Source organism: Trichomonas vaginalis, chromosome IV (assembly GCF_026262505.1).
Source record: "Trichomonas vaginalis G3 chromosome IV, whole genome shotgun sequence".
NCBI classification, from domain to species: Eukaryota; Parabasalia; order Trichomonadida; family Trichomonadidae; genus Trichomonas; species Trichomonas vaginalis.
In genome coordinates, this window is record NC_067206.1 from 15,734,507 (window position 1) to 15,759,897 (window position 25,391).

The following is a 25,391-nucleotide window of genomic DNA, read 5'->3' on the forward strand; positions in this document are numbered from 1 at the left end:
TTACTATAAAATTATACCTCAAATTCAAATATTTAAAATATTATTTACATAATTATCTCAAAATTATATTTTTATATATTATTTTTCATATGTATAAATCATATAATCTATATCTATGCAAATCTCATCTAAAATTTTTTGAAACAAACCGCTACCATTTTATAATGGTCCATCTTAAATTCATCATAAATTCTGGTACATGTTAGTACCAGAGTCTTCAAATCTCAAACACTCTGGTACCAACATGTACCAGACGCGAGTTTCCAATGCCCTCGTACGATTTTCTATTAAGATCTTCTTGAATGAGAAGGTCTTCATAGAAACTCGTACGAGGGCTTCTCTTTTAAATACTCTGGTACCTGCTGGTATCGGAGTCGACTTTACAGCCCTTTCCCCAATTTTGAAGCTGGGGAAAGTTTTCAAGCAATGAAAGGAAGCTCTCGCTATGAGGTGAAAATCTAGAATTTTTACCTCATAGCGAGTAATCCTTTGTTAATTGCTTGAAAACTTTCTTCAAATTATCAAAATTTCGAGGAAAGTTTCCTTGCTTCAAAGTAGAGAAGAAGCCCTTTGAGCCACTGCATATAGGTCAGTGACTCAAAATACTCCATCTCTACTAGAAATCGCCAAAATTTGGGTCGCAATCTTTGAAATGCGACGCAAGTTTGGGCAATTTCGCGAGGGACTTGCTCCATTTGGTGCATAGATTCACACTCTATGCACCAGATGGAACAATTCTTTCGCTGACAGCGGGAAACTTTGTCTGAATAGTTTAACATTCAGACAAAATTTCCCGCTGTCAGAGAGGGAATGGAAGGGTAAGAGGTATATATTCATAATGTATACCTCTTACTCTTCCATTCCCTCAAGAAAGTTCAAAAACTTGGGTGCAATCAGTTCTGATTGCACCCAAGTTTTTGAATTTTGTATAAGGAATTGTTGGCTATGATGTTGTTATATACGAAAACGATAAAAACGGTTTGACAGAAAAGTGACAACTTTACGTGTCAAAAATATAAAAAGTGATATTTTATTCATCATTATCTTCTTCATAATTTATTTCATATTCTTCGTCTTACCAACAAAAGATGGGAATGTGAACAATTGCGGGCAATTTTTAGCCATTTTGGCTTGGAACTAGAGCCTGCGAGGTACATGGATAGTATCAGTACCTCACAGGCTCTAGTTCTCTATATGGCGCCGAGAAATTTTGGTGAAATGTGGTCGCATTTCACCAAAATTTTTTCGGCGCCATAGGATGAATTGGAGGGTGAGAGATATTATTTCATACAATACTACTCTCACCCTCCAATTCCCAGCCAAAATGGCTAAAAATTGCCCGCAATGTGAACAATTGCGGGCAATTTTTAGCCATTTTGGCTTGGAACTAGAGCCTGCGAGGTACATGGATAGTATCAGTACCTCACAGGCTCTAGTTCTCTATATGGCGCCGAGAAATTTTGGTGAAATGTGGTCGCATTTCACCAAAATTTTTTCGGCGCCATAGGATGAATTGGAGGGTGAGAGATATTATTTCATACAATACTACTCTCACCCTCCAATTCCCAGCCAAAATGGCTAAAAATTGCCCGCAATGTGAACAATTGCGGGCAATTTTTAGCCATTTTGGCTTGGAACTAGAGCCTGCGAGGTACATGGATAGTATCAGTACCTCACAGGCTCTAGTTCTCTATATGGCGCCGAGAAATTTTGGTGAAATGTGGTCGCATTTCACCAAAATTTTTTCGGCGCCATAGGATGAATTGGAGGGTGAGAGATATTATTTCATACAATACTACTCTCACCTCCAATTCCCAGCCAAAATGGCTAAAAATTGCCGCAATGTGAACAATTGCGGGCAATTTTTAGCCATTTTGGCTTGGAACTAGAGCCTGCGAGGTACATGGATAGTAATCAGTACTCACAGGCTCTAGTTCTCTATATGGCGCCGAGAAATTTTGGTGAAATGTGGTCGCATTTCACCAAAATTTTTTCGGCGCCATAGGATGAATTGGAGGGTGAGAGATATTATTTCATACAATACTACTCTCACCTCCAATTCCCAGCCAAAATGGCTAAAAATTGCCCGCAATGTGAACAATTGCGGGCAATTTTTAGCCATTTTGGCTTGGAACTAGAGCCTGCGAGGTACATGGATAGTATCAGTACCTCACAGGCTCTAGTTCTCTATATGGCGCCGAGAAATTTTGGTGAAATGTGGTCGCATTTCACCAAAATTTTTTCGGCGCCATAGGATGAATTGGAGGGTGAGAGATATTATTTCATACAATACTACTCTCACCCTCAATTTTAATTACTTAAACTCATTCTATTTTTTTGACATGTAAATGTCACTTTTACTGAGATCTGACACAATGTCAGATCTCTTTTTTTCGTATATAAGAATGTGGATAGCCGCTGCCAGACCAAATGAATTAACCGTTGTGAATAACGTTTCTGAATCTTTATTTAAAAAGATAAAATATCACGATTTTGGCTGCGTTAAAAATCAAAGAATTGATGTTTTTGTCAAAAATCTTTTAGAAGAAGTTGCACCCAATTACTTTTATCGTATTAAAAACGATTTACTTCAAACGGGTTTTATTCCTTCAATTAGAATTCGCGAGCCTCGATTGACAGATTATAAAACAAAATTGAAAAGAGAAGTTCAATCACGTTTATACCAAGTATTAAATTTTGTTCAGAATCAAGAAGCCAATTTGAATCCATTAAGATTTTTATTGGAAAATGCTGAAGAAAAACTTTCTCAAATAAATGAGAAGATACAAAATTCAATTACATATTTAAGATCGTTTGAAATTCCAAATGAATTGTTAGATACGTATATGTTAGAAATTAATGAATTTTGTTATAATTCTCCAGATTATATTTTAGAACATTTCGAAGAATTTTTAGAGGATTTCAAAGAAAAGAATAATTTAATAGACTAAAAAATTTATTATTTTTATTTATTGTGAATTTTAAATTGTCACTTTTTAAGTGTTACCCCCTATTGAAAGTGTCACTTTTTGGGTGTCACTTTTTCGGAAATTCTTATATACTCACTTGGACTCCAATGAGTGCATGATAAAAATTTTCCGTGAGATTTCCCAGCAACAATCATGAAAAAATATGAACTGGAACTCACAGTTTGGTAGTTTTTAGATTTTCATTTTTAAGGTATCTGAATCCAACATCTCCAGCGCCAGTATCATCAAACAAAAATTTCATTTTAACTTCTATGTACAATATACCATTATCATTAATGATTGCATCCATATTACAGGTTCGGGTAAACTGATGACGGTGTAGGAAAATCAAAGATGCAAAAAGAATTTGTTAAATTGATGAACGATGGCCGATTATGTTTAAAAATTGGTATATTTGCATTCCTCGTCTTGATATTGTAATAAACAGAAATTCATCAAAAGTGACAGCTCTCAATTTTTTGACATTTGTAAATTCTCAATTGAATGAGAAAAATGAAATAATACTAAGCATAATACAATATTCTAGATTTAATTATAATTAGGAAAAAGTTAGTTTTTAGAGTACTTTTCATAGGCATATAGAATGAAATCTTCTGAAAAATAATATCACATAAACTCATATTATTTTCTAATATATAACTATTTTATATAAAAATCAAATTCAATGATCTTAAAAGCGAAGGATAAACCTCAAAATTTACGAATATAATGAGTGGAATATTTCATATGGTTTTATGATAGATAAGCATTATATTCCCACTCATTATATTCGTAAATTTTGAGGTTTATCCTTCGCTTTTAAGATCATTGAATTTGATTTTTATATAAAATAGTTATATATTAGAAAATAATATGAGTTTATGTGATATTATTTTTCAGAAGATTTTGTGTTCTTCTTCAAAATTTTATTTTTTTTATTAAAAAGAATCTTTACGAAATATACATTTACTTAAATTAATATTTAAAAACGTGCTCTATCAAAAGTTCCAAAAATTCAATATTTTAGCTTTTCTGAGGTGTCACTTTTGATGAATTTCTGTTTACAACAATATGACCAAATATGCTGAGCAATGTAAAACCTCGCTTAATAATTTAACACTATATGGGCGGATTTCTGTTCCATACGGAAAATGATCACTAGTAAAAATGACAAAAGTGACACTTACTCAAATTTTTTGCGGCAAAATTGGAAAGGCTTTTTAATATTAATACTTAATTTATAAAAATTTCAAAATATTAATTAAATTAGATATGGGAACATTAAAAGATGCAACCTTTAATTTTTTGTTATCACTATTTTTGATTATATAGGATAATCTGGTATATACCTGCGGACCTACCTGTATAATATTAGACCTAAAAAATCAATATTGAATGACTTTTCGATACAATCCAATTTTTTGTATGCAAAATTTGGGATTCTCACTTTTTCTTTGCAAAAATGGATATTCCCATGAATTGTTATATGTTATGACTGTTTATATGTTTTGTTTATATTAAAAATATATGAGAAAAATGTAGTTATTATTCGAATTAATTGCCTTTCGACTTAAATGTTATCCACATTAATGTTGGAAAGAGATTTAAATGCTCTTTCTAGGAGTCTTCTTTTGGTTTTTTTTTCTGTTTGAATTTGAACAAAGTTGTTCCATCTTGCCCTTTCCTCCTCATCTAATTGCCTTTTCAAATTGTTAATTTTATTGTTGAGATTCCTGAATTCTCCGAGATTATTTTGCATCTCGGCATCTTTTATTAATGAGTCAATTTGCTATTGAGGCGCTTCTATTCTTGAAGCATATCTTCCATCTTGCTGAGATTTTGTGTTTCTTTCGCATCTGCAGCTCTCACTTTGAGGATATCCCATTCAGATTGAACTGACTTCAATTCCTTCTTCATATATTCCATAAGAAGAAGTTTTGGTTCCAATTTCTCTTCTTCCTTGAGTCTTTCCTCAATGGACTTGTCTCCAACTTGGTCTCTTGAATTTGAATTTGCTCCTTCAATTCAATAAATGGGAAAAACTCAGGGAGTACATAGGATAAAATTTTTGCAATATTTTAGTCTTTAATGTTTGACGCTCTGTTTTGTTTGCGCCTATAGGATAAAATGCTTGAAATAGTTCAGCTTCTTCTCCTTCCTTTTGTCAACTTTGTCCCTCATTATATCTTCATAGTTTTTAACTTCAACGACGGAGTCAAATCCTGGCTCACAAAAAGTGGACTTTACATGTCAAATTTTAAATGCGTGTAAGGCCAGGAGTTAGTGACATTTCATCAGTTTCTCATGGCCTCCAATTCCTTCTAGAAAGTGTCCAAACTTTGGGTTAATTGCAAGACATTAACCCAAAGTTTAGACACTTTCAAGTGAAGATGGAAGGCTTTGGGGTATATATTAATACATTATACCTCAAAGCCTTCTATCTCAACTACAAATGGAAGAAACTTTGTCCGAATAGTTTGACATTCTCCCATATTTCAATGTAATATCTTCCATCTTGTGAGGTACTGACTTCAAGTCAGTGCTTCACAGGTTACAATATCTACAAAATTCAGAAACACTTTATCACTTCGTTAGAGAACTAGAGCCTCCTAAGTACTGAACTCTAATCAGTGACTAGGGGACTCTAGTTACCTATATAAATCTGAGAAACTCCGAGGAAATTTTTCGACATTTCCTCAAAGTTTCTCAGCAATTTAGCGGGGAATGTTCCTTATCGTGTAGATATTTGTAATATGAACATGATTACGAACATTCTCCACTAAAAGAAGTAAAATGTTATAAGAAATAATTCGAAAAGAATAACAAATTGCTACAGATTTAATATGAAACCGAACCATATGAGGTAGTGATTCAAGATCACCGCCTCATAATATTCAATTTCAATCTCAAATATCCCAAAAGTAAGGATACATTTTTGCCATGTAAAGTGTCACTTTTCTATCAAGCCGTTTTTATCGTTTCTGTCAAATGGAAGATTACTAATTTTTTCTTTGAAATGTAAAAATTCTTTTGTATTTGCCAATTATATAAAAACCAGGAGAAAAATAATAAAGAGAACAAACTTAAGAAATGATTAATTATAAGATACATTATATTTAACATAATTCAAAAAGCATAAAAAATATGAAGTATTGCGAAAAAATCAAATGTTTTCATGATTAGTGGAGTCAACCGAGTTTTCGTGCAATACAATGTAATTTTCGGATATTCCCCAACCGAAATTCAATGGCATAACCATGCGTGTTGTTGTTCCGCAGATACCTACCATTCCACCGGAGAATGAGTCAATGTGAGTTCTATCGATAGTCAAAAGACCATTAAATGCTTTAGTTTTCAAAAACTCTATACCTGCCGGTGGAATAATTGATTATGTAGAATTTGAGGGAATTCTTTCAAAAAAGCTGGTTCAATTGATCTATCAGTCATTTGGCATAGTAATTGAGTTAATAATGGGAGATTCTCTTGAGAATTATGATTCTATGAGTTTCTAGGTTATCACAATATATACTATAATCAATCTTACATATACAATTTTTGATTGCATTGTCAAATGCTAAAATTCATTCTTATTTGGATTTTATTAAATTATATTTGATCTATCACATTATATTATTTTTGGAATTTTAAGTGAGCAAATTCTAAAATTTTATTTAGTTATAAAGAATTGGTTTCGTTCATTTTTGTTCTAATGTTATTGTTATCAAGGATTATATTCAATTTAATTCCTTTGATTTTGTTATTATATATCATTTTATAATAATTTGGTTTAAACTGCAGTCTGTTGAATAGCCCGATACCGAGAAAGGGACAAACTATCCAGTGTCACTTTTCAAAGGAATAAAAAAATAAAGATGAAATAATAACATGAAATCTTATATAAATATAATTTTATCTAAATAGATAAATGAATTAAGCAGTTTACAGTTATATATATTTAATGAGAGACAATATCTAGTTCTATGGTAGAAATGACTCTTAGACTCAAATAAGTAACACAGATAGAAAGTACTCAGTATAACAATTATATATGTACACTCAAAGTTAGTCACTGCTAAAATCTTAACCTTGCATTTCGGGAAAATCTGACAAATGGCTCTTAGACTTGTTTTGATAATTAATTCTTCAATTATATTATAATTTATAACAAATTTCCTCAAACTATCTGTATGTCATTCAATTCCCGGTCACTACATTCAATGATGGACCATTTCCTTCAAATTTTGAAATACCTTATTCAATTTGTTGTATGGAGCCCGTGATATTCAACACTATGGAGCTCCTCCAGTTTAGTATCCAAGAAGAGATAAAAGCTAGCATGGGCTACTCTCAAAAATGCAGGAAAGAATACTCCACGATCGAATACAAATGTAAGTATCCACAATGTCAAGCTAAATTCAAAGTCCGGATAATAGATCAAGATAAATATGAACTACTAATCCACTCTGATTCTCATGATCATTCTGCACCTCCGAAATCAACAAAAACAATATCCTCATTATTTGTCAGAAATTATCTTAAACATTACTTTGAAAACAATATGAATCATGCTACAGCTCAACTTAAGTGTTTCCAAGACTTAAATATTTCATATACAGACGAAGAGTTACTTTCAATATTTGCACAAGGTCCAGATGCATTACGTAAATTTGCTCAAAGAGCTGAAATTGTTTCCAAACGCTTTAATTCGGATGAAAAAGTTTCTTTAGCTATCTTTGTCGAATATGTTCAAGAAAGTTGTCCAGAAGATTTAATTGAATTTATCTCTGAGCCGGGAAAACTAGTTTTTTTATATGCACCTTTCGAAGCGAAGGCCCTTGGTCACCAAATTTCTACGTTTCACATCGATTCAACGTATAAACTTCTAAGGGCTAACATTCCATTATATGCACTCACAGGAAAAACAGAACATACTATTGTTTTTCCTTTTTTGTATTTCTTTATTTCTCCTGACACAAGCGAAAATATTCAATATTGTGTTTGTCGTTATTTTCAATATATTAATAGAGAACCCGAGATGATAAGTATGGACTGCGCCCCACAAATAGCCGAGGCAATTGAGCGAGGTATTCCAAACTGTCATATTCTTTGGTGTGGCGTGCATGTCCTTCGCGCCATATTAAGAAAAGCGGATAAGTTTAAATCACGAGACAATTTTGAAGAATTTTATAATCTAATGAAATTATTAGTATTCGATACTAAAGAAGAATCTCCCGAGGAAGAACAGAACCAAGAAGAAGAAAATCCTAGAGAGGAACCAGCTCAATCTCACTTACTTCAAGCAGAAGAAATTGAAGAAGAGGAACAATATGAAGAAGAATTCATCGAAAATGAATTTCAACCTTCTCAAATCTTTTTACCACGAGAATCTTCTGATGATCCAAACGATTCTGAATTTATTCCAGAAGAAGAAACGTTTGAAACAAGTGAAGAAGTTCCAGAGCACCTCACTCAAGAAGAAGCTGCAGACCTAGATGCAGTTTATGATCGAATTCTTGAAATTCTTTCCACTGAACCGAAAGCCCAAAAGTACTTCGATAGGCAATGGAGGCATCATTTAGATCGTTGGAATAAGCGCTATCGCAACGGAGGTGACGCGACTAATAACGTCAGTGAGTCACATTTCAAAGTTCTCAAGCATTCTTATTTCCCAGAGAGAAGGAATATTCGATTAGACGATTTTGTTGTTGAATTATACACAACGGTTGTTCCAGCATTATTGATTAAATTTAAAGTTCAATTAATCAATAGTGATAAAGTTGTTCGTATATTACGAAAAGCTAATGACCATGAACAAATATTGGAAAACAAAAAAGTCGAATGTTTGAAAATGCTTGAAGCAATATATTCAAGTTTGCAACAAGGATCAATAGATTCAAATCTTGTTTATTGTACTTTAAAGGTACTTTTAAAAAAGAAACAATTAATGTAAAAGATTCAAATAATTTTTTATTATTATTTTATTAATTTTTTAAAATAAGGTTAATAAAAAGTGACACTGGATAGTTTGTCCCACACTCGCCCGATACCACATTCAATTGCCATGGAACAATTTTTTTGATAGATTTATATAATTTCATATTTTATTATTTACAAATATTAAATTAGCTTCATAATTTTCAAAGGTTTGGTGAGTGTTCTTTTGTGATAATGACGAAAAAAATCGAGTGAAAAATTGAAGACCTTAAAGTTGTCCGAGATCTTGGTTGAGAAGGGAACAACCTGGAGGAGGAATAACACTCCTATCAATTTCTGACGAAATACTCTTCATGAAGCTCGCTCAGGAAATGATGTATGATTAGGGCTGTACAAAATCGAGAAAAACATTGCCGTGCGGTAATATAGGGTCAAAAAAATCGCGCCTCGGCGGCTCCGCCGCCTCGGCACTATTAAGTGCGCATTATATTTAATATGTCCTTCTTTTTTTTTCTTTTTTTCTTCTTCTTTCCTTTCCTTCTTCCTCTCCTTCCTCTTCTTTCCTTCTCTTTCTCTTTTTACAACAACGTCGAAGATCTTAGAATTTGATTGTTGGAAAAGCATCTATTTCAGATAAAGGATGCCTTTCTCACAGTCAACATACGAGGGTCCTGGCTGAAACGTTCTCAAAAAGCCTGAGATGGTAATTCTCTGATCACTCATAGCTGGGCAGGTAGTCATTGCTGACAATACCTGTCTTTATGCATGCACGCTTTCATGTATATGTGTTTACACTATCAATTCGCAAAGTTGTTCCAAATTCTTCCAAAATGGAAGGACCCGAAACAACTTTGCTTGTTAACGATACAGACGCATTACTTTGCATTGATACTGTGCTGAGTTGTGTAGAAAGTTTGATTAGAGTTGTTTTATTCTGGTATCTCTCATTTTCTGATGAGAGAAATCAAAGCAAAACAACTCTAATGAATTTGTTTTCACTCATTTGTATGTAGGTTTTTAGTTTGATTGGAGCTGCTTCATAATGAGATCTCTCATCAATTGATGAGGGAGATCATAACAAAGCAGCTCTAATGTATATGCTCGTATTAACCGGGTTGTAATGCGTTGTAACGTCAGCTTGTAGTTCGTTTGGGGCCACTTCACATTGAGATGAGAAGAAATGATTAAAGGACTCTGAAAGGCTTTGGCCGTTGATGTTGTAATCGCATTACTTGGAACTAGCTGGATGCTAAGCTGTGTAGAATGTTCGATTAGAGCTGTTTTAATATGATTTTTCTCATCATAAGATTGGAGGAATCATAGCAAAACAACTCTAATGAGTTTACCATCATCTACTTGTATGTAGATGTTTGGGAAATTGTCTTGTTAATCGATTTTCGAGATGACTTTCAAATGCTATCATCAAATGACAAACAAGTCTAAGATTTCTCGACAATACATCAAATCATGATGTTTGTAAGTGCGATGAGATTAGAGTTTTTGAAGGAATGACAAGAGAAGTAGGGAAGCTCGGCATTCGCCGAGCAAATTAAAAATTAACGTATGGATTAAATTTTAAGAGGAATTCAATTTTAATTACGGGTTGTTCAAATATTGATTAATATAAATTTATTAATAAGAATAAACAATTTTTGTTTTTGAATTTATTCAATTTATAGCTTTACATATAGTTTCAAAATTGTACAACTATGATTATTTCAACAAAAAATATCTTACTTTTTCACTTCACTTTCACCCTCACTTTTTCCGTAATTCAAATTTCAACATTATCTATTTTAATTCGTTATAGTATTTTTAACATAATTAATCAAATAATAATTGGAAGTTCTGAACTCACTTTTTCCGTAATTCAAAATCAAAAATATGAATAATATATCTATTTATTATATACTAATGCTATTTTCAACTAGAAGTGAGGTACGGTAATCTTCCGGATTCCCGTAACTCAATTTTACGGAAAAAGTGTCGTAAACTATTGATGTGGCGGTAAAATCACGGTAATTCACGGAAAGCTATATGTGAAAATTTGAAATTATACAAAATCGAGCGAAACACTTTTAAATAGGTTGTTCTCGTATTTCAAATACTATTCCCAGATTTATTGTCGTCAGAATATTTCCAAATTTTTGCCGATTTACAAAAAATGATTTACAAAGCATATTTTTTAATCTAAAAAATTCCTAAAAAAGGAACCGGTGTGCGGAAACCTCGGTAAATTACCGCGGTTCCCGTTGGGACTGCCATATGTATGATCTTAACTGCATAAATCCCCAATCGCAATGGCAGTCTCCTGCGATTTACAGAATAAGAGGTATAAATTTGCAACGCGGATCTTGATTGCATGCAGGTCCCCTCCTTGCCAAGCATGATGATTTGAGCCCATCCCTTTCCAGGGGATGGTTGAATCACATGTCCAGATGTCTTGGTATTCGGATTTGCTCATCATAAACTATTAATGCATTTCGGAGAAGTACCTGTGATGCGGCGCATATCAGAAGTTTCTTCCAATCTAAACAGAAACTTCTATTACGAAGGCACAAATACATTCCAAGAGATGAAAACACTGCTTTTTAAAATCAAAAAACTAACTTTTGAAATTAATGGAGTAAATGACAAAGAACATTTTATTAATTCGTGTGTATTCCATATACAAAGATAATAATCATACATGAATAATATACGGTGACTACTCAAGCAGATAATTCCTTACAATAGTAATTTAATACCAAGCTTATGAAGGTATATTGAGATAAAGTAAAATATCTACAAAATTTCGGACCAATTCGCTGTCAGATTTTAATTTTTTTGGACTTTTTGGCATCTTTCTTACAAGGTATTAACGATGGGTCAGGGCCGTCCAGCTGAGAAGACACATATAACAGGAGTCTGCACGATATTCGCAGATGGCTCTACAATGAGGCCTTTATTCATCATGCCAAGGAAAAAGAAGCTGGATGAAGAACAAGAAGGCATTGACGCCTTTTTCTCGATGACAGAACCTGGTTGGATGAATAAGAATACATTTATTGTATATTGTATACTTTTCATTACCGAGATTCAGTCAAGGAGGGTCCAGATGAGCGATTGTGATGTCAATGTCCCTTTCCTTCTGATCGTTGATGGACATTCTTCACATTTGTCGTATCTGGCCCTCCGTCGCCTAGGATGATGCAACAATTTCAATTCTAATTCTTCAATTTTATGCAAAGTTTGTTTCGAAACGTGACAGGGAGCATTGTCGAAATGCAAAAAAGTTCCTTTTAATTTATTTATTGGCCGATATGGTGTTACGGCTTCTTCCAGTTTCTGAAAAACTCCCAATTTTGCAGTTATTGCTTGATATCTGCTGATACCAGAATGGTATTAGTGGAAAAATTCTTTTGGATAGCGGCAACCTTGATTTTAATTGCTGGTTGAAGATATTTATCAAAGGATTCCATTAATTGTGGTTTTAGTTTTTGAGATGATATTCAAATTTTTTGAATTAAAAATAATCATACACTACAAAATTTTTGCCTAATTTTATAATATATAGATAATTAAAATTTTGCATAATCCGAATTTGAGAGAAGCTCAAATTCGGATTTTGCAAAATTTTGAATTTGATGCAATTATTAAATATATATATATAAATAATTGAAAAAACTCTAAGAATATTTGGCCATGAGCGATTTCCCAAAGTATGTGTACCAACAAATACCGGAGGCTTATTCATTAGAGTCTAAGAACTCAATAAACAAAAAAGAAAAGGAATATGACGAAATTTTAAAAAATGATCCAATTGAAGATCCAATTAATCATTCAATTAAATATCAAACAATATCTAAAAAACATTCAGAAATGCTTTAAAATTCCGAAATATCTCTCCACGAAAAGCAAAAAAGGTCCGAAAAAAATTAAAATGATTGAGGTTGTTTTGCCCTCCCTTGAGAAGCAACTACCTGAACCAATCGCCAGTAATGAAATTGTAGATAATGCAATTCAGCATTGGGTACAAAATTACAACAATATCCCACATTTCGATCTTCCATTAAAGCCTGGAACAAGTGGCCACTACACTCCTCAAGAAATGTATGACTTGGGACCAGCTTACCGAAAGTTTCACCAGCAAATGTTTAAATTTGCAGAAACAACGAATAGGTTGAGATCCCATTGATCAAGGAAGGCCAACAATATAAGAATAAAGATTAAATTTATACTTATTTTTTTAAAATTATTTGAAATTAAACCAAGTTTTTTACTTGTCAGCGAATGATTTGCTGGCTTTGAGGTACTTATTATAACTTTGTACCAAGGCAAAAGTCAATTTTTGTTATAAAAAACCTATTTTTTAGTTCGGGATTTTTGGAAGTTTTTTTTGGATTTTTGGAAAATTCTTGAAAAAATCCCCAGATTTGCATGCCTATTACTGTATAAAAATTTTAGCAAAATAACATCGAACTAATAATTTTATAATTTATCGAACCATAAAATGGCAACTTATATGATCAAAAAGATTGTAAAGTGTGTTAAATACTTGAATATTTATAAATTGGTCGCCAAAATACACAACAAATGGAGAAAAAGTAAAAAAAGGTTAAATTCTTTTGCATTCAAAATTGGCAGGCCGTTTTTTGCACTTTTAAGGTTCTTTTATAAAATATTCTTGGATCCTTTTGATTGCTTTGATTCCGAAATTTTACTTTTCTTCCCTATCTTTGTTGCAAAGTACAGCTTCCATAATCTTGTCCGAAAGATATTTTCCAGCTAACAAATCCTCACAGATCGGTTTTTCATAGTCATCGGGATATTCCGTTAATCTGAAATCAACAATATATGGGCACAATTTAGATAAATCAGTTTGATCATCAATTTTGGAAGATGTTTCTAAGACAAAGCCAACATTTCCACCGATAAAATCAGTCACATGCAAAATACGTCCTAAAATGTCAAGCTCTGTGAGACCTATGTAATTTTCAGCATCTTCTGTTACTGGTTGTCTAAATTTCAATATTATAGGATTTTCCATAATTGATCTAAGTTCTATAAAAATTTGCTGGCCTTTTGTTAAGGATGGGCTCTCAAATGTAGGACCCAAAAAATGAGATGCAACTTTACGAATAAGCATCCCAGATGTATTCTTTTAATGCAGATAATTCATAAATTGTCTTAAGTTTTATTTAATATGTTTGCTTGTAATTTAAGTACTTAGTAAACCTTTGTGACTTGAGATATATGATATCATTGATATTTTTTTATAAAAATATGCATGCTTTCAGTAACACAATCAAGAATGAATTGAACATTCTAATTGTTACATTCAATAATAACGCATTATTAATATGTTATAATATGTATTAAAATTGATGGGGCACAAATATGACCAACAAAATAGATGTAAAAAGTTCACAATTTTGAGTTTCGCTCGAAATTCTTAACTTTTTTGCATGATTTTGAGCGAAGCTCATAATTAAGCATTTTTCCCCTTAACTTTATAAAAATATTTCAAAACTCTAACCGTTTTTAAAAATTTGGACCATGCACTTCTCGAAGTCTCCTTTTAGACTTCATTTTTCCGTTCCTTTTTTTCAAGGTCACCTATTCCTTGGATCCCCATAATATTATTACGCTAAATTCGACCGAGTTCTCTCTATATTTCCCCAAATTTTATGGGTTAGAATGGGTGAGGCGTCACAATGTAAACCATTCAATTTTCTGAGTTTTATTTGCGTCACAAGGGAGAATTCAGACACCAGGCGTCATAGTTTACAAAACGATTATAAGTGTCAAAAATATATCCTATTGAATTTCAATGAGGGAATTCTTAGTCGCATCAACTATGTATCAATCCGCGCAAATTGTCACTTTTTCGGGAATCATTTCCGTACGTGATAATCAAATTGATTTTGAAAATATTTCTCAAGCATCGTACCATGATCGGTAATTTTAAAGCATTCCATGAAGTCAGTATCTGTTACTGGATGGGATGGAGGAAAATCTTTGATTTTCAGATAACATTATGGTTAAATTTCGGACTTTTCAAGAATGAGATCATTCTTATCGTAATGACCTGGATGAATTATGATTTTTCCTAAAAGGTTTTCGAATTTACTCAAGATATAATTTTTATATGATTCAGAAATTTCAGATTTGACATTGCGAGTAACGTGCTGATAGTTAATTATTGCCTTTAATGAATCGGACTGAACGTCAGCCAAAATTGAAATCGCTTTTTCGATTTTTGGATGTTTTCATCAGAAAATTTTTAAGATGAACATTAACCAGAACTTGTTTATATGTTAAATTGTTGTATAAATAAAAAATAGCTTGTTACAACCAAAATATATCAATTTTATCTTTAAGTGTCGGCACTACTCGTAAGGTCACTTCACCTTGATAGTGAATTTATGTTTTATTAATAATTATATATTTTAAATTGGTAAATAAAAATATTATTTTAATTTTTAAGAGTGGTATAGTAAGTAATAAATGTTCATTTTCTCTACATACCTTTAACTATTACCAAAATGCACAAGGGCAATGTTATTGGATAATAATATTTTATTAATTCTAATTGTCTTACTATCGAACTTTTTAAAAAATTGAAAAAATAATATTTTTAAGATATCTTACTCCTTATGACAATAAACGAAAACGAATACGAAGAACACCATTAAAAGTAATTCATTATACATTTAAGAAACTACCCTTTGCTGATAATTGCTTTATGATATGAAATTTACAAAAAAAGTTTTTAGATTCTTTAAAGGATTATAATTACACAAAGAACAAAGATAATGATAATATATGATAAATTGTTTATTTTCAAATTTTTCAGAAAATGTTAATAATTTGGAACTCAAAATTCAATCTGTAGCATTAGAATCATCGGATTCAGATGTAGAGGTAGCGGGTTCTTCGAATTCACCATCATCCAGGTCTTCTTCCTCGTCGTCTTCAGATGCAATTAACTCAGCAAAGTCGGTATTGGAAATCGCCCATGCTGATTTGATGGTTCTCTTATTGAGTCTTCTCCAACTGCGCATAAAAATGTCAGCAGCTTCAGCTTTTGTAAATGAAATTACATCTTCAAACATCAAATCAGCACAGATTGCTTGTCCAATGTTTTTTAGTGCACCAAATACCCTACGATCCAAGGGTTGGTAATCATCAGTGGCCCTCGTTGGTACAAAAATTAAATCTATGTCATGCTGAAGAGCAAAGTTGACGGCGCCATCAGATATGTGAGATGTATAGCGATCCACAACGAGAGCAAGAGGACGATGCTCTGTCCATCTCAAAAGCTGCGTCATATAAAAAAATCATTCCTGCAGTGTCGGTATTTCCACCTGCGGAATGGAAAACTTCATATTGATCTGTTGACTCCATGTCAGCAAATTGTTGGTGGCATCGTGCTGTCTTGCCCTTTGCAAGAAAGATTGGCGGAAACTTCTTGCCATCTGCATTTATCGTGCAGATTACTGAGAATTTCTGCTTGTAGTCTTGGAGGAGATGCGCCTCTACATCTTCAGCACCACGTTCGGCAAGAACATCTCCCCTACGGAATACAAAGTTCCAGGACGTCTCGTCCATATTGAAAATGGCATCGAGTTCGTATTCAACAATGATTCTGTTGATATGCTGGATGTATTCTTGAACTTCTTGAGGATCGACCTGTGATCTTCTTTTTAAATGAATAACTCTAAAAGAAAGATTATTCTGATCGCAGAAGTTTGTCAGAAAATGCCAAGAAAAGAAGTTGTGAGTTACACCTGCTCGATTTTCTGGGTCTAATTCTTTCCAACAATTAAAAATTATTGTTTTCAGGTGTTTTCTTCTGACGGCATGACCGGGAATGATATATTATTCTCTTAGATATTCGGCAATATTGGCTTCCTCATCATCGGTGAAGTGTCTCTGACCCTGACCTAAGGTGGTACCAGGACGGTAGTCGTTATTGAGAAGCCACTTTTTATACCAATATGATACAACGTAAACAGGTACGTTTGTGTGTCTAGACACATATGCGAAGCATACAACTTCCGGGTTAGTTGTTTCAAAATATTGAAATATTTCATGAAGAACCGTAATGTTTCTCCAATATTGAATCCGCCTTCTCCTCATCTGGAATTGACAATGAAACTCGAACATAAGCTCGACTACAAAATGGTTGGGCCAACGGTGAGAATTTGAATTAAAAATGTAAAATAAAAATTAAAAAAACGCTTCAAAAATATATTGAACCAATGACCTTTGGAAATATATTCCATCTTATACTGGTATACTATATGTGGATATTATTCTTCAGCAAAAAATAAAATATAAATTTTTATTGGTGTAATCCCCTTTATTTTCATAACCTATATCCTTCGGGAATTCAGGGTACTTAGTATTTAAGGAGGAAAGGCTGAATTTGTGGTAGAATATAAGATCTTTTTTTAAAAAAATAAGATTACAAGGATTTCTTTATTACCAATACAATTTCATAGTCATAGAAAGCTTAAGTGCTTGTTTTTGGGTATCTTGTCCAAAATAATGATAATTTTTTCAAATCCTTAGATTTCAAGGAAACCATTTTGTATCTGTAGAAAACTCCTGTATGTAATTATAACCGATATAGTTCTAAATGTTTATTTTCACAAGATAAAAATTTATTTGAAATTAATCTGATTAGAGACATTATATTTGGATAGGATTGGATTTTGGAGCTTCATCATCGGAATAATATTCAGAATAAGATTCCTAATCAGAAAGGTAATGACCATGCCCGTAATCTTCTTTGCCTTTGCCCTTTACTATTTTCTTGCGCTTTCTTCTTCGTATTGCTCTCTTTTTGCGATATTCTTCAGATTTTTCATAAGAATTGCGAGTAAATTTTTGTTTTTGCTGTTCTAATAAGGAATTTATTATTTCCCTATGTAAATGGTTAATTTTTGCCGCTTGCATTACTCCTAAAATGCCTTCTAATCCTTCATTAGTTTCGATTGCAGCGAAGTTAACTTTTTTGTGGCCATTGAAACTGATCGTTGATTGTATGATTCGTTTATATTTGTGCGTAAGTTCATATTAATTTTTTTCATATTAGATTATGATTCTTTCAAGAACTTTAGTAAGGCTTGGCAAGCTTCTTCGTTTTCAACCCCTTGCTGCCATATTTTGTGATTTTTTTTGATAATGATGCATGCATAATTCATTATGCTGACCAATTAAACGGTTCAAAGCGTTTTGCCAATGTAAATATTTTTGTTCCCTTGTTATAGATTTGTCGCCAATCAAATATTTGTAAAAACTATGCAATCTGTTTTTAATTCCATAAAAAATTCTGCCAGCTACATCTCCATAACCTTTAGTAATAGGTTTGTTCCAATATACATCGAATCCTTTCTTACAGTGACCAGGATCAAGATTTTCTCTTACATTTGGAAAAACATCTTTTACTACAGTTTTAGATTTGTTGTCTCGATCATGAACATAATCTGTAACATATTCTGGAGGTATAATACTGCATAATTTTGTTAGCGCATTTCTGGCTACAAATGTTTCCATATTTGTAGATGCCCCAGTAAAATTTCCATTTTAATCGGGGCGACACCTTATTGTTATAAACTTGGCAACTATTTTTTTACCTGGACCAAAAACCACAAATTCACATTCATCGGGGTTACGAGCGTGAGAATAACGAGCATCAAAAGAAAATGCAGAATCTGGTCCCATCTTGAGAGCCCATTTCATCATTGAAGCTTCTGCATGTTCATTATCTATTTGAAGTATTCTTATATACGAAAAAAAGAGATTTGACAGAATGTCAAATCTCCTCAAAAAGTGACAGTTTACATGGCAAACAATTGCGAGCAATTTTTAGCCATTTTGGCTGAGAACTAGGGTCTGCGAGGTACATAGATAGAATCAGTACCTCGCAGACTCTAGTTCTCTATATGGCGCCGAGAAATTTTCGTGAAATGTGACGACATTTCACCAAAATTTTCTCGACGCCATAGGATGAATTGGAGGGTGTGAGATACTATTACATATAATAGTACTAACACCCTCCAAAACCTCGAAAATCTCAAAATTTCCTGCAATTATCATCAACTTTGCATAGCACAATCGGCCAAAAATTCATTCAATTGTCCTTCTTCTCAATATTTCTTAACTCTTTCGATTTCTTTCAAAATATCTTTCAATAATCTTTCAATGATAAATATTATACAAAAACGATTAGTATGAAACTTTTTTGCATTTTAAAAATATTTTATATTTCTGTTTTATTTCAATTTTTATATTTTTATTTTCCTTTTTTTAGATGAAACTTATTTGTTTACCAATATTCCTTATTTTATAAAATTTTTCAATTGAATACTACAATAATTTTATCTCTCCTTTATTAAATTTTCGATTTTTATGTTAATTCTAATTCTTTGCACTATTTCTTGTCTAAATCTTCTAAAATTTTTATTTTAATTTAATTTGACACATAATCATCCTTTTAATTTTCGATTCAAATCCTTATCCTCTGTAATGCATGAAAATTTCGGTTCACTTCATTTTTGACACTTTACATATCGGATGTATTATCTAAGAATTATATTATAAAATAATAATTTTGTGTTTTATAAGTTTATTTGTATAAATTGATTCAAAAAAATGGAAAGACAAGAAGTGGATCTGCAAAATGAAAATCAGATTTATAGTTTTAGAGAGTTACATACATGAAATATGAAAATTGAACTTTGTATAAGGAATTGTTGGCTATGATGTACTGATCATGAATCAGTACATCATAGCCAACAATTCCTTCGCAAACAGCGGGAAACTTTGTCTGAATAGTTTAACATTCAGACAAAGTTTCCCGCTGTCAGAGAGGGAATGGAAGGGTAAGAGGTATATATTCATAATGTATACCTCTTACCCTTTCATTCCCTCGAGAAAGTTCAAAAACTTGGGTGCATCAGTTCTGATTGCACCCAAGTTTTTGAACTTTGTATAAGGAATTGTTGGCTATGATGTACTGATCATGAATCAGTACATCATAGCCAACAATTCCTTCCCAAACAACCCGAAATTTGTCTGATTCCACACTAATTTTATTAATTTGTTGTGCATGAAAATTCGGTTCACTTCACTTCTGACAAAAGTGACAAGTTTACATGGCAAAAATAGTTTACATGGCAAAAATATATAGGGTATTTTTTTTTAAAAAGTAGTTATCTTTATATATAAAAATAAAACTTTTGATATATTTGAGTAAATGATTTATTAATTTATTTATTTATTTTTTTTAAATCAAATCATATAAATATATATATATAATAGTGAAATAGAACAAGAGATAATTATTGATGATTAAATTGTAGATGAGGATAAAAGTTTAGATAAATTAATAAAATTAGTGTGGAATCAGACAAATTTCGGGTTGTTTGGGAAGGAATTGTTGGCTATGATGTACTGATTCATGATCAGTACATCATAGCCAACAATTCCTTATACAAAGTTCAAAAACTTGGGTGCAATCAGAACTGATTGCACCCAAGTTTTTGAACTTTCTCGAGGGAATGAAAGGGTAAGAGGTATACATTATGAATATATACCTCTTACCCTTCCATTCCCTCTCTGACAGCGGGAAACTTTGTCTGAATGTTAAACTATTCAGACAAAGTTTCCCGCTGTTTGCGAAGGAATTGTTGGCTATGATGTACTGATTCATGATCAGTACATCATAGCCAACAATTCCTTATACAAAGTTCAAAAACTTGGGTGCAATCAGAACTGATTGCACCCAAGTTTTTGAACTTTCCATTAACAATTGTTCAATCACATTTATACAACCCAAATCTATACCAATCATACTCTTATTCATACATCATATTTTAAAAACTTTTTTGCAATATGATATATGTAAAGTGTCAAAAATGAATTGAACCGAATTTTCATGCATTACACTAATTTTATTAATTTATCTAAACTTTTATCCTCGTCTACAATTTAATCATCAATAATTATCTCTTGTTCTATTTCACTATTATATATATATATTTATATGATTTGATTTAAAAAAAATAAATAAATAAATTAATAAATCATTTACTCAAATATATCAAAAGTTTTATTTTTATATATAAAGATAACTACTTTTAAAAAAAATACCCTATATATTTTTGCCATGTAAACTATTTTTGCCATGTAAACTTGTCACTTTTGTCAGAAGTGAAGTGAACCGAATTTTCATGCACAACACAAATCCTTATCCTCTTCATTATTTTTCAATAATTTTTTTATCGTAATTTGTAAAATTCGTTCTTTTATAGCTGTTTAATAATCCAAAACCATATATTTTATTATTGTTAATTATTCCTAATCATGTTTTTCCATTAATTTTAATTTTTTATTTTCTGAACCATTTAAATTAATTTTGTTAAGAATATTTTTTCAATATAGACTTCTGAAATAATTAAATTATTCTCAAATTCTCACAAATTATTTCATTTCAAATTTGTTTAAAATGAATTTGTACACCTTAGTTGATTCAGCTTGGCTTGAAACAGCTCTAGCACAGATTCAAAGGCGCACACCGTTAGCCATTGTTCTCACAAATGTTCCATTAGTCAACAACACTATTCGTTCATCAATTAACAAGATAACATTTTACAAAGCTCTCTTATGTAATAGACTAATTACTATTGAAGAGTACTTACATCATACATACAAACTTCAAGAGTTTACTACTTTCTACATTAAATATAATAATCGACTCTACGAGTGTTCATCCATTTTGAAACACGAGATGACACTCTCCTTACGATTATTTGATATTACAAAGTTCAAACGACTCTCGTATACAGGAAGAACCCTCATCAGCCAGCACTCCTCTACAACGCCAGCTTTCATCAGCCAGCACTACCAACTCTGTTCCACAGCAACAGCTCTCAACAGCCAACGCTCCTCTACAAAGCCCACTTTCTGCCAACACCCCGCCACAACGCCAGCTCTCTGCCAACGCTCCTCTTCAACGCCAGCTTTCATTAGCCAGCAGTACCAACACTCCCCCACAGCCACAACTCTCTGCCAGCACTCCCCTACAACGCCAGCGGCAAACCCAAATTTTAGCTAAAAGTGACAGGAAAAAAACGTTTAGTATTAAAAAAAGACCGACGAGAGCTTCGTTCGAAATATAGAGGGAACTGAGAATGCGCAACTATTCTCAGGGAATATTGGATGCTATTCCCGTTCCCTCTGTATGGAAAATTGAGGTTTTCAAAGGGAGTTAAAATAATATCAAATTTATACTAATTTACTTCAAAATACAAAAGTATTTGACAGCTAAAATTAGTTACTTTAGCAAGCCTATCAATACCCTTTTACGATTATTGCTACTTTTTCGAAATAAAAGTAAAAACAAATTTATACTAATTTACTTCAAAATACAAAAGTATTTGACAGCTAAAATTAGTTACTTTAGCAAGCCTATCAATACCCTTTTACGATTATTGCTACTTTTTCGAAATAAAATAAATTTATTATCAAAAACCTTTTTTTCTTAGTAAAAATAAAAATGTTATTTTATATCAAGTTTTTATTCATAAATTTTTATAATGTTGTATAAATTTGAAGGTGGAAATCTGTAATAATTTTATCTTGAAAAGACTTGGCATTCTCAACAATGAATTGAGGGTATTGCATCCAAATTCTGTAATTTGCGTGAGAATACTAAGCTTGATTTCCATTGGGATACTTAATTTCGAAAAATACTGGGTCATTCGTTTTTGAACCTTTGCTGCCTTGACAACTTTATCAAGTAGGTCATCTAAACCCAATTGAAGCGTATTTAAGTTTGCTGATGAGTTAACTATTAACGATTTAATTTTATCAGTGAGCATTATACATTTTTCTGTATCCAGTCTGATTGTAGACTTTTTTGGCTTTTTTTCAGATGGCAACGGATTTGGAATTTTGTCTCTGAGCCTTATATCTTGAGAAATTCTGTAATAAAATGAAGGAACGATAAAATCGATTAATTTCATCACAAATCGATCAAATCTCATGAAAATTGTTCCGCCAAAGTAGTAATATTTAATTTTTTTGTTAATCGATTCTGAAATGTTATTTGTGAGAGCTAAATTTTCATCTCTTTCAGCGGCTGTCCATCTTTCTTGGTTTGATATCCATTGATTTTGTATGTATTTTGAAAATTCTGGGAATTTTTCGGCTATTTCCAGAATTTTTTTGAACGTTGGTTCAATCCATTCTTTCTTGCCATTTCTGCCGTATGCAAGATAGTTCATTTTTGTATCTAATATCAATTTGTCTGAACTCTCAAATGCATAATCTTTCAAATTTTTTCTGAACGCCCTCATTACATGAACTGCACACCAATGAAGGATAACTTCTGGAAAAGAGTTGATAATCGCATTTTCGATTTCTTGTGCACAATCTGACATAAAATATTTTGGTTTTACTTTTGCCCAGTTAAAAAATGCCTTGAGACAGAATGCAATATTTTCTGAAGTGTTTGGATAAACGACAAATTGAAAAATTGGGAATGCATGTGTATTTGGAAATTTGGCTGATATCATGTAAAACAACATTTTAAATTCAAGTAATGAATGGGTTGCATCAATAAAATGCTCTTTCACAATTTTGATTATGTCCAGAAATTTGAAAGAAGCATAATAAAAGATTAATTTCTTTGGTTTGTTGTAATTATCGACATCGAAATAAATTAAATCTTTTGGTGACTCTTGTTCTTTGATACCCTTAAATAATTGAGTTGACTTGAATTGATTATCATCGTACTTTTGAATACCTTTGATCTTTTTATTTCCTTTTTCCTGAATTGTTTTCATTTGATCTGAAGATGCATTCAAAAAAGATGGCCTGTTAAGTGGATCATCCAGATCAAGTTTTTTGTCGCATTCAATTTGAGCCATTTTCGGATCACCCCCCTGTTTTATAAAATTAATAAGTACCCGACGATAGCATTGTGATAATGTGTGGTATTTCTTTGTCTCATCTTTGATTTGATTGTGATTATGTGTTCCATTATATTCTGTTAGGATATATTCTTCATCATCCTTTAGAAATGAGATACATGCTTCACATTTATCTGCACTGCACCTGAATTTTAATTTTATTTCCCCTAAATTTGGATTTTTTTTAATTGATATGGACAACCTGCATGGCATTCGTTATCAATGACAGCTTTCATAGCATCAATATAAGATAGCCTTTCTTTAAGTTCGCATGGTGTATCGATATGCATCAAAAAAATGAAATGAAATTTCAATATCAAAAAAAGCACAAAATTTGAAAAAATTCACAAATCTTGGTTTCTGAAAGAAAATGGCCTCTTAAACTTTGTGCATATATTCATCTATAAGACACATTGTATCCATATATTATTTAGCCAACACAACTTATCTGGTATCGAGAAAATTCAAAAAAAGCACAAAATTTGAAAATTGCTCGGTTCTACATTCAAAATAAATTTCATTAATTTTTACGTACATATTAAGCTACTTATCTTCTACATATATAATCTTCATTAGATATATACATGATAAATAAAATTCATAAAACATTAAAAATCAAAAAATTAGATGAACCTTGGCAATTAAACTTTATTAAATAATAGTTGTTTATAAATTATATTATATTATCATTTAATATTATTTTGATAATGAAGATTTTATTTTGCAATAATATAAACGAATTTTTTTACCTTATGAACTTTTGATGGAAATATGCAAATTTAAAATAATAAAGAAAGCCGCGAGCGAAGCAATCGGCTTAGTTCGAAGATTTTGATTCAAATCTTTGCTGATCTGTAATTCGCGGAAGCAGCGAGCGAAGCGATCGGCTTAGGTCTAAGATTTTGATTCAAATCTTTGCTGATCTGTAATTCGCGGAAGCCGCGAGCGAAGCGATCGGCTTAGGTCTAAGATTTTGATTCAAATCTTTGCTTATATTCCTTAAATTCTTTATGAAACTCGCAACAGTTCCATAAAAAATTTTAAATTCTAAACTGTCGAAATTACCGATCGGTAATCACACCATTCACAGGTGTGTCACTTTTTACAGGTGTGTCACTTTTAGCTACAATTACCCCTACTCCAACACCAGCTCTCTGCCAACTCTCTTCCACAGCAACAACTCTCTGCCAACACCTCGGCGCAGCAACAACTCTCTGCCAACACTCCCCCACAACGCCAGCTCTCTGCCAACTCTCTTCCACAGCAACAACTCTCTGCCAACACTCCCCCACAACGCCAGCTCTCTGCCAACTCTCTTCCACAGCAACAACTCTCTGCCAACACCCAGACACAACGCCAGCTATCTGCCAACACTTCGGCACAGCAACAACTCTCTGCCAACACTCCCCCACAGCAACAGCTCTCTGCCAATACTCATCTTCAACGCCAGCTCTCTGCCAACACCTCGGCACAGCAACAACTCTCTGCCAACACTCCCCCACAACGCCAGCTCTCTGCCAAC

General features: G+C 32.4%; 6 protein-coding genes across 6 annotated transcripts, besides 26 other annotated features; 3 read left to right on the forward strand and 3 right to left on the reverse strand.

The window, feature by feature from the left end:
* Positions 1–952: part of a mobile genetic element that runs on past the window's edge.
* Positions 953–1,014: a mobile genetic element.
* Positions 1,015–1,134: 120 nt separating this feature from the next.
* Positions 1,135–1,243: a mobile genetic element.
* A 141-nt stretch (positions 1,244–1,384) lies between these two features.
* Positions 1,385–1,493: a mobile genetic element.
* Positions 1,494–1,634: 141 nt separating this feature from the next.
* Positions 1,635–1,743: a mobile genetic element.
* Positions 1,744–1,882: 139 nt separating this feature from the next.
* Positions 1,883–1,991: a mobile genetic element.
* Positions 1,992–2,131: 140 nt separating this feature from the next.
* Positions 2,132–2,240: a mobile genetic element.
* A 167-nt stretch (positions 2,241–2,407) lies between these two features.
* Positions 2,408–3,064: a mobile genetic element.
* Positions 3,035–3,064: a terminal%2Cinverted (terminal inverted repeat of MuDR-2/MuDR-2B_TvMULE3 transposon ID:TVAGG3_0101380).
* A 343-nt stretch (positions 3,065–3,407) lies between these two features.
* Positions 3,408–3,444: a mobile genetic element.
* Positions 3,408–3,444: a terminal%2Cinverted (terminal inverted repeat of Banshee-A3 transposon ID:TVAGG3_0101390).
* A 556-nt stretch (positions 3,445–4,000) lies between these two features.
* Positions 4,001–4,038: a mobile genetic element.
* Positions 4,001–4,038: a terminal%2Cinverted (terminal inverted repeat of Banshee-A3 transposon ID:TVAGG3_0101400).
* A 1,139-nt stretch (positions 4,039–5,177) lies between these two features.
* Positions 5,178–5,242: a mobile genetic element.
* A 35-nt stretch (positions 5,243–5,277) lies between these two features.
* Positions 5,278–5,950: a mobile genetic element.
* An 838-nt stretch (positions 5,951–6,788) lies between these two features.
* Positions 6,789–9,007: a mobile genetic element.
* Positions 8,005–8,919, forward strand: TVAGG3_0101440 (MULE transposase domain-containing protein; the record flags this gene model as incomplete). Its single annotated transcript, XM_001302075.2, has 1 exon — positions 8,005–8,919. One exon carries the CDS (start codon positions 8,005–8,007, stop codon positions 8,917–8,919), a length of 915 nt encoding a protein of 304 aa, XP_001302076.2.
* Positions 9,008–9,286: 279 nt separating the features above from the next.
* Positions 9,287–11,169: a mobile genetic element.
* Positions 9,815–10,075: a mobile genetic element.
* Positions 10,406–10,479: a mobile genetic element.
* A 597-nt stretch (positions 11,170–11,766) lies between the features above and the next one.
* TVAGG3_0101480 (DDE endonuclease family) lies at positions 11,767–12,093 on the forward strand (the record flags this gene model as incomplete). The annotated part of the gene is made up of 1 exon (XM_001302074.1): positions 11,767–12,093. The coding sequence occupies one exon, from the start codon at positions 11,767–11,769 to the stop codon at positions 12,091–12,093; it is 327 nt and encodes a 108-aa protein (XP_001302075.1).
* Positions 12,094–12,825: 732 nt separating this feature from the next.
* TVAGG3_0101490 (uncharacterized protein) lies at positions 12,826–13,080 on the forward strand (the record flags this gene model as incomplete). The annotated part of the gene is made up of 1 exon (XM_051222801.1): positions 12,826–13,080. One exon carries the CDS (start codon positions 12,826–12,828, stop codon positions 13,078–13,080), a length of 255 nt encoding a protein of 84 aa, XP_051107787.1.
* Positions 13,081–13,602: 522 nt separating this feature from the next.
* On the reverse strand, positions 13,603–14,031 carry TVAGG3_0101500 (uncharacterized protein; the record flags this gene model as incomplete). Its single annotated transcript, XM_001302073.1, has 1 exon — positions 13,603–14,031. The coding sequence occupies one exon, from the start codon at positions 14,029–14,031 to the stop codon at positions 13,603–13,605; it is 429 nt and encodes a 142-aa protein (XP_001302074.1).
* Positions 14,032–15,769: 1,738 nt separating this feature from the next.
* On the reverse strand, positions 15,770–16,216 carry TVAGG3_0101510 (DNA binding; the record flags this gene model as incomplete). The annotated part of the gene is made up of 1 exon (XM_001302072.1): positions 15,770–16,216. The coding sequence occupies one exon, from the start codon at positions 16,214–16,216 to the stop codon at positions 15,770–15,772; it is 447 nt and encodes a 148-aa protein (XP_001302073.1).
* Positions 16,217–19,485: 3,269 nt separating this feature from the next.
* Positions 19,486–19,530: a mobile genetic element.
* Positions 19,486–19,530: a terminal%2Cinverted (terminal inverted repeat of LTR141 transposon ID:TVAGG3_0101520).
* A 96-nt stretch (positions 19,531–19,626) lies between these two features.
* Positions 19,627–19,974: a mobile genetic element.
* Positions 19,975–20,300: 326 nt separating this feature from the next.
* Positions 20,301–20,711: a mobile genetic element.
* Positions 20,712–21,989: 1,278 nt separating this feature from the next.
* Positions 21,990–22,019: a terminal%2Cinverted (terminal inverted repeat of MuDR-3_TvMULE3 transposon ID:TVAGG3_0101550).
* Positions 21,990–25,010: a mobile genetic element.
* On the reverse strand, positions 22,851–23,827 carry TVAGG3_0101560 (MULE transposase domain-containing protein; the record flags this gene model as incomplete). The annotated part of the gene is made up of 1 exon (XM_051222802.1): positions 22,851–23,827. A coding segment is annotated over one exon (977 nt), but the record flags the coding sequence as incomplete, so codon positions are not given.
* Positions 24,981–25,010: a terminal%2Cinverted (terminal inverted repeat of MuDR-3_TvMULE3 transposon ID:TVAGG3_0101550).
* Positions 25,011–25,391: the final 381 nt, after the last annotated feature.